This window comes from Podarcis vaucheri (genome assembly GCF_965113315.1).
Source record: "Podarcis vaucheri genome assembly, chromosome: 1".
Classification (NCBI taxonomy): Eukaryota; Metazoa; Chordata; class Lepidosauria; order Squamata; family Lacertidae; genus Podarcis; species Podarcis vaucheri.
The window spans coordinates 6,150,073-6,162,715 of NC_138759.1; the positions used below are offsets into that span (position 1 = coordinate 6,150,073).

At 49.4% G+C, this 12,643-nt stretch overlaps 1 protein-coding gene and 1 long non-coding RNA gene across 2 annotated transcripts in view; one reads left to right on the forward strand and one right to left on the reverse strand.

The window, feature by feature from the left end:
• Window positions 1-9,267: 9,267 nt before the first annotated feature.
• The window catches only part of LOC309531109, a 157,119-nt gene continuing 153,743 nt past the window's right edge, over window positions 9,268-12,643 (forward strand). Inside the window, exon 1 of the long non-coding RNA XR_014219085.1 lies at window positions 9,268-10,467. This is a non-coding gene — a long non-coding RNA (uncharacterized lncRNA). The remainder of the gene's footprint in view (window positions 10,468-12,643) is intronic.
• Window positions 10,593-12,643, reverse strand: part of GCH1 (GTP cyclohydrolase 1) — a 41,122-nt gene continuing 39,071 nt past the window's right edge. The window contains exons 5-6 of the mRNA XM_082219739.1: window positions 11,901-11,985; window positions 10,593-10,821 (exon numbers count right to left, since the gene is read on the reverse strand). Of these exons, the coding sequence (XP_082075865.1) occupies window positions 10,695-10,821; window positions 11,901-11,985 (212 nt within the window). The 3' untranslated portion in view covers window positions 10,593-10,694. The remainder of the gene's footprint in view (window positions 10,822-11,900; window positions 11,986-12,643) is intronic.

Genomic DNA, 12,643 nt, shown 5'->3' on the forward strand with positions numbered 1-12,643 from the left:
GCTCCTGGTGTTTCCAGCAACTGGTATTCAGAGGCATTTACTATATGGTTACCAGATTTTTTTCAATGAATCCGGGGACACTTTTTTTTTTGGGAAGCTGAGTAGCAACAGGGAGTCAGTAGTGGGTATGATGAGGCAAAAGACCCTGGGCCCAAGCACACATGCATATTGTATAAAGGTGCAAAGCCCTTCTTTAGCCCACTGTGAAACATAAATGCAGAGTTTTTAAAAACCTGGGCAATGACCGCCCGCTTGCAACTCCCGAGCCTCCCCCGGTCAGTCAAAACAAAGGGGGAAGGGGGCAGGAAATCACACAAGACACATCCTATGCGCACAAGACACATCATATGGGGACTTCCGGCGAGGAAAAATGGCGGGCGCCACGGCAGCGAGCAGCTCCTGAAGCCAGCCAGAGTCAACTGCGCTACCAGGCTGGCTCTGGGCTGCTGAGGGTGCCGTTGGCATGTTTCCCAGGGACAGATTTGCAAATCTGGGGACTGTCCCTGGGAACCGGGGACGTCTGGTAACCCTAATTTACTGGCTCCAACAGTGGAGGGAGATTATAGCCATTGTGGCAAGCAAACATTGATAGCCTTCTCATCCATGAATTTGTCTAACTCTTTAAAAAAAAAAAAGCCAGCTAAGTTGGTGGCCAACTTGGGCTTCTGTGGCAGGGAGTTTCAAAATGATTAAGTCCTTTCCTTTGTCGGTCCTGAATCTTCCAACATCCAGCTTCATTGGCGTCCAGGGTTAGGGGTTTTATGTTGCAAATGGGTCATTCAGATCTGATTGTAGGGGGTTGAACTTAAATAATAATATAATAATAATTTATTATTTATACCCCACCCTTCTGGCTGGGTTTCCCCAGCCACTCTGGGTGGCTTCCAATAAAATATTGAAATACAATAGGCTATTAAACATTAACAGCTTCCCTAAACAAGGCTGCCTTCAGATGTCTTCTAAAAGTTTGGTAGTTATTTTTCTCTCTGATGGGAGGGCGTTCCACAAGGTGGGTGCCACTACTGAGAAGGCCCTCTGCCTGGTTCCCTGTAACTTGGCTTCTCACAGTGAGGGAACAGCCAGAAGGCCCTCGGCGCTGGACCTCAGTGTCCGGGCTGAATGATGGGGCTGGAGACGCTCCTTCAGGTATACAGGACTGAGGCCGTTTAGAGCTTTAAAGGTCAGCACCAACACTTTGAATTGTGCTCAGAAACGTACTGGGAGCCAATGCAGATCTCTCAGGACCGGTGTTATGTGGTCCTGGTGGCCGCTCCCAGTCACCAGTCTAGCTGCTGCATTAACCAAGGGACTGCCATACGTCTGGGAATCAGGCTGTCAAAACGGCTTCCGGGTTGATTTTCGCTGAATCAGCAAAATGTCCAGGAAAACTGAGACGTAGAGCAAGTAGGGCGATTTTTAAAAAATGCTTTACAAATAAAAAAAAAACACCCAATAATTTTGTCCGGATTTTCACTTTTGGGAATATGACAACCCTAATTAACCTGTTTAACTTGATTACACGCATGGAGAAGGAAGAAGGGAAGCAAATTGTGCAACAGCCTAAACGAATTGCTTTGGGACCTGTTTCTTGTGAGACGTGATTAATAAATTTAATAAGCTAATTGCACTATGTTACCCAGGTCTTCCCAAGCAAACCACTGCATGCTAACGGCTCCGCCATCCTTTCGGTTTGCACTCAGTGGAAACTTACCAGCAGTTTTAACTGGTGAGGGCAGAAAGTTCCTAGTGTTTGAATAAGGGCACAAAGCTTTCGAAATAGCTCCTCACTATGTCCTCACAACGTCAAAAGCTTTCGCAAAAGGGCAAATAAATATGCAGAGCAAGGGGCTGTACCAGCTCACCCAACGAATGACAGAGCCAGTGACAAAAAACTGACCCTCTTTCTGCCTCCTGTGCTGCCGGCCGAAAGTACATCTTTCCAGAGTTACATCATTGTCCAGAAGAACAACAGCTCATCAATAGCTTTACTGATAATAATTAACTGCTTCGTACCAGGGCAGCGCTAGGGTTTGAGAAGCGAAAAAGGAAAACACACACACATACCCGTCCTTTGAAGGCTCTATTTTGGAAGATTTGTTTTTCTTAGTGGGATGCAGGTGGCACTGTGGGTTAAACCACAGGGCCTAGGACTTGCCGATCAGAAGGTCGGCGGTTCGAATCCCTGTGACGGGGTGAGCTCCCGTTGCTCAGTCCCTGCTCCTGCCAACCTAGCAGTTCGAAAGCACGTCAAAGTGCAAGTAGATAAATAGGTACCACTCCAGCGGGAAGGTAAAGGGCGTTTCCATGCGCTGACACCCTGAAACCGCTCTTAACCTGAGGTACCACTTTAGCCAATGGGGCCTCCCATTACCGCCACGGGATTTCTGTTCTTATCCTGAAGCAAAGTTCTTAACCCAAGGTACTATTTCTGGGTTAGTGGAGTCTGTAGCCTAAAGTGTCTGTAACCCGAGGTACCACTGCACAGTTTGCTATCAGAAGAGGTAGTGATGCCCTTCAGTTTAAAAGAGGACCAGGAAAATTAATGGTGGACAGGGATGGTGATGGCTGCCAGCCATGATTGCTATACTCTGTCTCCACAATTAGAAGCATAAATGCTTCTGAATACCAGATGCTGGAAACCACAGAAGGGGAGAGATGCTCTTGTGTTCGAATCCTGCTTGTGGGTTTTTCCCACAGGCACCTGGTCGGCCACTGAGAGAACAGGATGCTGGACTCAGTGGCGTAGCTAGGTGTTCCGGCACCCGGAGTGGCAGACTGTCGGATTCTCAGGCCGCAGTCAGAGGTAACTGGCCACACTCCAGGCATTCGGCTTGAGATCCTTGTTGACCTCCCCGTCTGCGTCTCCCGGCAGGATACAGGCGAGGTCACTATCGGCGATCCCACTCAGCGTGAGAGGGACACACCTCTCCTCCCTCCTCCCTGCTTCCCTCAGGGAGGGGGAAAGAGACAGACAGAAATCTATTTACATGTCTTTATTTCTGTCATTGCAGCAGTACAGAGAAACACGTCTGCACTCTCCAGTCTCCAACAGTAGAGAGATAAACTCCACCCCTGTACTTCCAGTACAGGTCAGATGACACTCTGAGCTAATATCCGGTGCTCAGCACAGTGAATAGACTGCCCCTTTGTTCCAATAGTACAGTCCCAAACATCAACATCCTGTTTTGCATTCCAGCAACTTGCAGCTCGCTCCCGCATTGCTGCTTTTTCCTGACACAGACATGCTGTGCACCTGGGGGCGGGGACGATCCGCCCACGGGGCCAATCTGCACGGCTGCGCGGCCCTCCCCGGGGGCCGATCTTGGCACAGGGGGCGGGCGGTGGATGTCACCCCCCTTCAGGATGACACCCGCGCCCCGCTTCCCGCACCCCCCTTCCTAGCAGGCAGAGGGCCTTCTCGGTAGTGGCACCTGCCCTGTGGAACGCCCTCCCACCAGATGTCAAAGAGAACAACTACTACCAGATTTTTAGAAGACATCTGAAGGCAGCCCTGTTTAGGGAAGCTTTTAATGTTTAACAGACTACTGTATTTTAATACTTTGTTGGAAGCCGCCCAGAGTGGCTGGGGAAACCCAGCCAGATGGGCGGGGTATAAATAATAAATTCTATTCTATTCCTATGCCGCCGGCTGGACTAGATGGGACTAGATGATCCAGGAAGCTTTTCTTATGATCTTATTGGCTATCACCCGTTAACCCTCAAAGCAACCCCACTGCAAGGGAACGCAGTAATTTTTTATCCACATATCACATAATAATAATAATAATAATAATAATAATAATAATAATAATTTATTATTTATACCCCGCCTATCTGGCTGGGCTTCCCCAGCCACCCTGGGCGACTTCCAAAAGAATATTAAAATACTATAATACATCAAACATTAAAAGCTTCCCGAAATTGGGGAATGGCAGAGGAATAGCAATTTCCCAAAGGCCACCCAGTGAGTAAATGGCTGGAGCGAGATTTAAACTCTGGCCCTGAAGCTCAGACATGTCACGACATCACGGATACCGGCCAGGAATCAAGCCAGTGAGCACTGTTTAGCGATTTATTGACTGCTGGGAGACGTGCAGGAAGTGACATGTTTTCAGTGCCGTTATTAGCATCAGACGCGAGAGACCGTTCCCTCCAGCAGCCTCTTACACCTGGGGTAGCTATGCCAGTGGCCCCATCAGGGCAGGACTTCAAGGCAGAAGGACCCTACCTTGGAGGGTAGGACTCGAATAATAATAATAATAATAATAATAATAATAATAATAATAATAATAATTTATTATTTATACCCCGCCCATCTGGCTGGGCCTCCCCAGCCACTCTGGGCGGCTTCCATAAAAACCAAAAATACAGTAAAATATCACACATTAAAAACTTCCCTGAACAGGGCTGCCTTAAGATGTCTTCTGAATGTCAGGTAGTTGTTTATCGTTTTGACATCTGCTGGAAGGGCGTTCCACAGGGTGGGTGCCACTACCGAGAAGGCCCTCTGCCTGGTTCCCTGTAGCTTTGCTTCTCGCAGTGAGGGAACTGCCAGAAGGCCCTCGGCGCTGGACCTCAGTGTCCAGGCAGAACGATGGGGGTGGAAACGCTCCTTCAGGTATACTGGACCAAGGCCGTTTAGGGCTTTCAAGGTCAGCACCAACACCTTGAATTGTACTCGGAAACGTACTGGGAGCCAATGTAAGTCTTTCAAGACCAGTGTTATATGGTCTCGGCGACCGCCCCCAGTCACCAGTCTAGCTGCCGCATTCTGGATTAGTTGTAGTTTCCGAGTCACCTTCAAAGGTAGCCCCACGTAGAGTGCATTGCAGTAGTTGACTCGAACCCATGGCTTCAAGTTACAAGGAGATTCTGACTCAACATCAGGAAAAACCTTCTGACAGTAAAGAACTGTTTGACAGTGGAACAGTCTCCCTCGGGAGCTGGCAGACTCTCCTTCCTTGGAGGTTTTTAAGCAGAGCTTGGATAGCCATCTGTCAGGGATGCTTTAGCTGAGATTCTTCCATTGCAGGGGGTTGGAATGGATGACCCCAGGGGGTCCCATTCCAGCTCTACAATTATATGATTCTAACTGTGTAGAAGGGCTCTCAAACCCAGCATGGTTGGTTTGTTTAACTTGCAGGATTTATGCTGGTTGTCGAATCCAGCTCTCCCGGGTGCTGAATCTGCAGAGCAGAAACAATTAAGAAAAACAAATTTTGGTCCAAAATAGAGCCTTCAAAGGACAGGTATGTGTGTGTTTTCCTTTTTCGCTTCTCAAACCCTAGCGCTGCCCTGGTAGGTAAAGGTAAAAGGACCCCTCACCATTTAGGTCCAGTTGTGACCGACTCTGGGGTTGCGGCGCTCATCTCATTTTATTGGCCGAGGGAGCCGGCGTACAGCTTCCGGGTCATGTGGCCAGCATGACTAAGCCGCTTCTGGCAAACCAGAGCAGCGCACGGAAACGCCGTTTACCTTCCCACCGGAGCGGTACCTATTTATCTACTTGCACAGGTGTGCTTCCGAAGTGCTAGGTTGGCAGGAGCTGGGACCGAGCAACGGGAGCTCACCCCTGTCGTGGGGATTCAAACTGCCGACCTTCTGACTGGCAAGTCGTAGGCTCAGTGGTTAACCCACAGCGCCACCCACGGTAAATATGGGCAAATTGTGGACTGAAAGGCAAGATGCATGTGTGTGTGTCAGGGGGTGGAAGTGTAAAGTTTTGCTTTTCCTTCGCTCATGAGAAACACCTGCTACAAAATCCAGGATCTTCAGGGAATTAAAGGTCAGCATTTGTGGATTCAAGAAATCTGAACAAAGAACAAAAGCAAGGAGGTAGAGGGTAATCTCAAGAGGATTAGATGCCTCGGCTAGGCCAAACAGCGGTGTTTGAGTAACCTAATGTTGACACTGCTTTTTTATGTTTTTGAACCTCTGTTACTTTGCAGCTTTCTGAAGCAGTTGTGTCCGTTCTTCCTGGATGAACAAAACGAGCCATTTCCTGCCTCTGGGGGTGCTTCTTCACTTCAAATGAAATTAAAAAGATGGTCTGGTTTTGGGAAAAGATTCAAACAGAGAGAAAATAACCCAGTGAACTGGAAGAAGTGTAGGCATAGTATTGGGGGTTGGGAAGGGGAGACAATGTGCATCTTCCAGGCCTTTTCTGTGAAAAGATCCAAATGCTACAACCTTTGAGTCGCTCCATCCCCTTTTTGTGAACCTTCTCCAAGTCCATATTGAGATGGCGCACCCACTTCATCTCACACCTGGAGGCTGCTGCACAACTTTCTACCCCAAAGACCAGAGCTTTCCTGACTATTCGTGCTGGTGACGCACTTCATAGAATCATAGAATCATAGAGTTGGAAGAGACCACAAGGGCCATCGAGTCCAACCCCCTGCCAAGCAGGAAACACCATCAGAGCACTCCTGACATATGGTTGTCAAGCCTCTGCTTAAAGACCTCCAAAGGAGGAGACTCCACCACACTCCTTGGCAGCAAATTCCACTGTCAAACAGCTCTACCTGTCAGGAAGTTCTTCCTAATGTTTAGGTGGAATCTTCTTTCTTGTAGTTTGGATCCATTGCTCCGTGTCCGCTTCTCTGGAGCAGCAGAAAACCACCTTTCTCCCTCCTCTATGTGACATCCTTTTATATATTTGAACATGGCTATCATATCACCCCTTAACCTCCTCTTCTCCAGGCTAAACATGCCCAGCTCCCTCAACCGTTCCTCATACGGCATCGTTTCCAGGCCTTTGACCATTTTGGTTGCCCTCCTCTGGACACGTTCCAGTTTGTCAGTGTCCTTCTTGAATTGTGGTGCCCAGAACTGGACACAGTACTCCAGGTGAGGTCTGACCAGAGCAGAATACAGTGGCACTATTACTTCCCTTGATCTAGATGCTATACTCCTAATGCTATACTCCCAAACTTTTCAGACTTGCCTGCATAATTTCGTAACACAGTCATTCAGTTTCACTAGCAAAGGTTAAACTGACCCCCTTTTCCAGTGTTCGCACAACACACCGACACTCTGCAATCAACACACTAACATGCCGCAACACACAGTTTGGAGAGCTCTGCCACAGATGCACATGGTAGCGTCAGCACCCTGGCCCATGTCTCCCAAAAGCACAGGTACAGATCGCAGGTATAACCCCTGGGTTGCAATGTGTGAAGTTGCAGGCTGCCAGTGCTGAACTCACAAATCACACCGCGGAGAGTCTCCCAAAAATGACCAAGGCTGTATTTCTCTTTTAATATTTTTAAATAGAACAGAGCTTGACAGAAGGGGGAAACACAACGACGGACTGTGCATGGCTTACGTTTATTTATGTACAGACTGGGCACGGAAAACGTTGGCTAAGGGTCACTTTCCCCCCACAAAAGAAGAGGCATATGCAAGCCTTCCTCTTCGCCCTGCCGTCATCCAGCTGTTTAGGGACTACGACTCCCATCCACCCCAGACTGTAGCCCCGAACATCTGGATGAGGCCATGGGGAGCAAAGCTTCCCATAAATAACAAATTTGCCAAGCTGTAAGGTCAACAAATTCTAAGGCCACAAAGGGTGCGAGCCGCTTGGAACTTCCTTTTGCTCGTGGTACGGGGGGGAGAAGGAATAAATCGCTCCCTTGCACCGGTTCGCCTTTATGGAGACAGCAGAGAAGTTTCCAAAAGTCCAGTTAAGAGATATATTGGAAGGACTCTGTGGCGAAACAAAAAAGCAGAGTTTGGACAGGGACGACGCTGGCTCTGTCCCCAAGGGAAAAGTGAGGATGCTCTGGTCCTGACTCATCCCTCGTTGCACAAGGCTGAGGGTCACCAGTTTCCTCATCCCAGGGCTTCCCAGATTAAGGTTACCAGACATCCCTGTTTCCCAGGGACAGTCCCCAGATTTACAAATCAGTCCCCAGACAGAATCCATTGAAGTTGAAAAGTGTCCCCAGATTCATTGAAAAAAATCTGGTAACCTTATCTCAGATCTTGTTGGACCGCCAAGGCCCATCGGCCCTGACCACTGGGTGTACTGGCTGGTGCTGATGGGATTTCCAAGGCCAACAACAGGTTGGAAAAGGCCAGGTTGCCATTTTGGCTTCGCACGCTTCCTAGAAAGGGAGCGTCCGTGGAAAATCCAGACGGGCTTTCTGCTCTCTCCCCTCTCCTCCAACAGTCATGGGCAAAGAAAAGCCACCATGGCGAGCAGCCACCCACAGCCCTCTCCTCCACAAATTTGTCTAATCCTTTTTCAAACACTGCCTCTTGTGGCAATGAGTTCCATAGTTAACTTCCGCCTCACTCGCTTTTTCAGTTTAGTCCCAAAGCATGAGAGCACGTGTTGCGGCGGGGTCCGCTGAGTCACCCCTCTGTTGCCAGGTAGGGTTATAAATATTACCCTGGCATTTAATTGGATGGCTGTGTTGCTGGAGGAATTTACTTGTTGCAAATTTGGTGGGAGGGACCGAACTGTTTAAATTCAGAGCTTGAGGCTTTCTCTTTCGCTGCGTGAGCCGAATCACCCGCCCACCCGCCCTGCGTTTGGAAGGTTTTACTTGACCTTCCTATGCCTATCGTGGGGTCGTCTGCTCTTAGGGCAGGGGCCCGGTAGGAATTTTGTCCATCTGGCTGATTGGCTGTGCCATTTGGTTTTTGCCTACTGCGTAGCAAATCGTCACAACTTGTAAGGTTGGCGGTTAGGCATTGGTTATCAATTGGTTGGTGGAGGGGTAAGGATTGGCTGTGCCTGCCCCTCCAATGCTGCTGCTGAAAGGGAATTCTGTTAAAGGAATCCAGGGGCTTGCCACGATTTCGTCCAAATCCCTGGAGAGGGACTAGGGCCGGCAAGCCCTGGGAAGAATGTGGGTGAGCGCTGAGGGCCTGTGACTCAGTTCCATTGCTCCCCAATATTGTTTTCCCTTCACTGGCATCCGATGAAGTTCGGATGTCAGTTCTGTCCCCAGGCAGGGGGGGACAGATAGTCTTAACCAATGCCTAAGCAACCACTCATAAAATTTGTATTTTAATAAAGTTGTGGCCAAAAACCCAAACAAAAATTACGTGTGAGTTGTGAGTTATTTGAGGGGGTGGCTTGGGGACCTTGACACGCAAATGCTGCAACCTTTCATTGGATGGGAGTTGCTCCTGGTTATTGCCCTTTCCTGACACCTTTCATCCCTGGGACCATTGGCCAAGCTGGCTGAGATGGGTGGGAGTTGGAGCCCAATGACTTCTAGAGGCCCAGGGGTCCCCGGTTTACTGAGTATTTGAGTAAGTGGATCAGCCAGGCTTAGGGAGGGGGAGGCTTAGAGTCTGCTCAACACTTGCTTCCAGTTACTGCCCCATCTTTCCTTAATTAAAAGAGGGTTTACAAAACATCCCTTCCATAAATTTTCCGTGTAGACTGCAGCAAGCCACTTCTGACGATGGTGGCATTTTGGTTACCTAAGAGGAAGGGGACGGGACTCTTTGACGTGCACGGAAAAACGTTCCCATGAAAGGACCGTGGCTGGCCATGTGTTGGAAACCAGGGAGGAGTTCTCAGTCTGGGGAGAAGGCCTTCATAGGATCGCAGAATTATTGCAAGGGACCCCAGGGGTCATCTAGTCCAACCCCCAGCAATGCAGGGATCACAGCTGGCGTGTGGCCCCTTGGGAGGTTGGCCTGTGAAGGATTGTGGCCCCTGGGTTACCTGCCTTTGCTCCACCCCTTGAAGGAAGGATGCGTTTTGTGAGTTATTTGGAAAGAAGGGGTTTCGCGTTCCCTCCTTCTGAAGGAGCATGTCCTTTCGCTTTAAACGATCTTAAGAAGCAGAATAAATTTTGTAAAATCCCACTCAAACCATCCACCAAAATCAACGGACAGCGTTGTGAGAGGACATCGGCCAAAAAAAAAACATTTTTCAAGACTATTTGGAACCTCCCAGATGGAGGTCAGCTTGCCTTGAGCGAATGAAGGGTCACAATGGACTTGCCATAAAGAACCTTTTAGAGAACCAATAATAAGTGAAAACAAGGGAATTGAAATGGACAGTTACCGTATTTTTTGCTCTCTAAGACTCACTTTTTCCCTCCCTAAAAAGTAAGGGGAAATGTGTGTGCGTCTTATGGAGTGAGTGCAGGCTGCGCAGTGTAGGAGTGCAAATGGCCAGAGATGTAGTGATCAGGTGGGATTGCTATGAGGAATTATAACAGATATAGAGTAAGCCATCTGTGTCAGCAATGAAAGCATTGCGTTGACTGGGTTTAAACTATTTTGATATGATTCTTGATCAATCTACACCTCTGCATCTCTGGCCATTTGCACTCCTACACACAGCTATCCCAGAAGCCACAACAGCAAGAGAGATTGCTGCTTTCACTGCGCAGCAATCCCTCTTGCTGTTCTGGCTTCTGGGATTCAGAATATTTTTTTCCTTGTTTTCCTCCTCCAAAAACTAGGTGCGTCTTGTGTTCTGGTGCGTCTTATAGAGTGAAAAATACGGTATTTGAAACCTCCCAAATAGGGGGTCAGCTTGCCTTGAGCGAATGAAGGGTCACAATGGACTTGCCGTAAAGAACATTTTACAGAACCAATAAAAAGTGAAAACAAGGGAATTTAAATGGACAGTTACTTTACGGAAAGAGAGAGAGAGGAGGGAAGAAAGCAGCAAAATAACCAACAGCAGACAAGACAGTCCGGAGGAAGATGGCACAGTTTTAGCTGCGGATGAGCGTCAAAAACTCTTCCCGGGTCTTTGGGTCTTCCCGGAATACTCCGAGCATCGTGCTGGTCACAGTCTTGCTGTTCATTTTCTGAACCCCTCGCATCACCATGCACATGTGCCTGCGGGGGAAAGGAAGAGGGGGGAGATGCCATCAGACAAGAAGCAGCGCGGCGAAATGGTTAAGAGTGCCGGACTAGGACCTGGGGGAGCAGGGTTCAAATCCTCGCGCGGACATGAAGCTCGCTAGGAGACCCTGGAGTCAGTCACATCCCCAGCATAAAAAAAACCCACCTAATTAAATGTTTCAGAAATAAGAGCATGAGAAGAGTTTGCAGGATCAGACCAATGGCCCCTCTCAGTCCAGCAGCCTGTTCTCACAGCGGCCAACCAGATATCTGCCTATGGGGAAACCCCTGTCAGGGCCGTCTTACACATAGGTCATAGGGGTGCAGGGCTCTCAGGGGTGCGAGGCTGAGAGTCCAGGGCCTGAGATTTGAGTCCGGGGAAGAGCCTGCTCATCGGTTAGAGTGCCAGGGCGGGCTTTTCTACTGTGGGCGGCTAATTCTCCCCTGGTCTCCTCGCTGGCCCAAATAGGACTAATTTAGCCAGCTAGCCCTGGGGATCATCTAATGTCCTACTTGGGCTAGTGAGGAGACCAGGGGAAAATTAGCTGTGGGATCCCAGAGCGGGTAATCTTCATAAAAAGCAGAGGGGAAGGGAAGGAAGGGGAATAAAAGATCAGGCTAAGTTCAAATTGAAAGCCAGGCGGAATAGCTCTGTCCTACAGGCCCTGCGGAAGGAGGTTAAATCCTGCAGGGCCCTAGTCTCATGGGACAGAGCATTCCACGAGGTCGGAGCCATCACTGAGAAGGCCCTGGCCCTGGTGGAGGACAGTCTGACTTCCTTAGAAACACAAAAATCTGCCTTATTCTGAGTCAGACCACTGGTCCTTCTACCTCAGTACTGTCTGCACTGATGGCAGCAGCTCTTGGGGTGGGTGAGTGTTTCAGTCAGGAGTCTCTCTGGGGATGTTTTTGGGATTGAACCTGGAACCTGGAACCTTCTGCATGCAAATCAGATGCTAAACCACTGAGCAATGCCCCTCCCACCCACAACATTTAACCCCTAGCCATCTAGGAGAGAGAGATGGAGCCCTCTCCCCTCTTGGGTAACTCAGCAGAGCTCTGCGCATGCTTACGTCGCTTCAACCACCACTCCGACACCCGCAGGCTGCAAGGCTTCCGTGATGGCGATGGCAATCTGTTTCGTGAGGCGCTCCTGAACTGCAGCAAGGAAAGAAAACGGGGTGGGGAAAAGAGGTCTGTAACTCTTATGGAATGTCTCTGCAAGTCACATCCATTACGAAAGAGTTGTTTGGGTGGCAGAGATTACCGTATTTTTCGCTCCATAGGGCGCACAGGACCATAGCGTGCACCTAGTTTTTAAGGGGAGAAATAAAGGGGGGGGGATTTTCCCCCAGCCCAAGCTTCCCCCGACCCCAGCCCCTAGAACAGGTCCAAGAGCGGCGGCAAGATGGCACACAACCTCGCCACCGCTCCCGGAGCTTGCAGGGCTGGGGACGGGGAAAGTCCGAGCTTCCCCAGCCCCCAGAACAGGCTGCTATCCGCAAGCCTTTGGAGCCTGGCGGGAACTCCCGCCGAGCTCAGAAAGCTTGTGGATAGCTGCCTGAAGCCTGGAGAGTGAGAGGGGTGGGTGCACACCGACGCCTCTCGCTCTCCAGGCTTCAGCGAAAGCCTGCATTCGCCCCATAGGACGCACACACATTTCCCCTTCATTTTTGGAGGTACATTTCAGAATATTCACTTAAACATCATTTTAGAATATTCATTTACTTCCCTTCTTGAACCTCTTTCCCTGGTTCATTTTGCCTACCATACACCCCTGCATCTTTTACATGAACTAAACCATTCAGTAATCCAT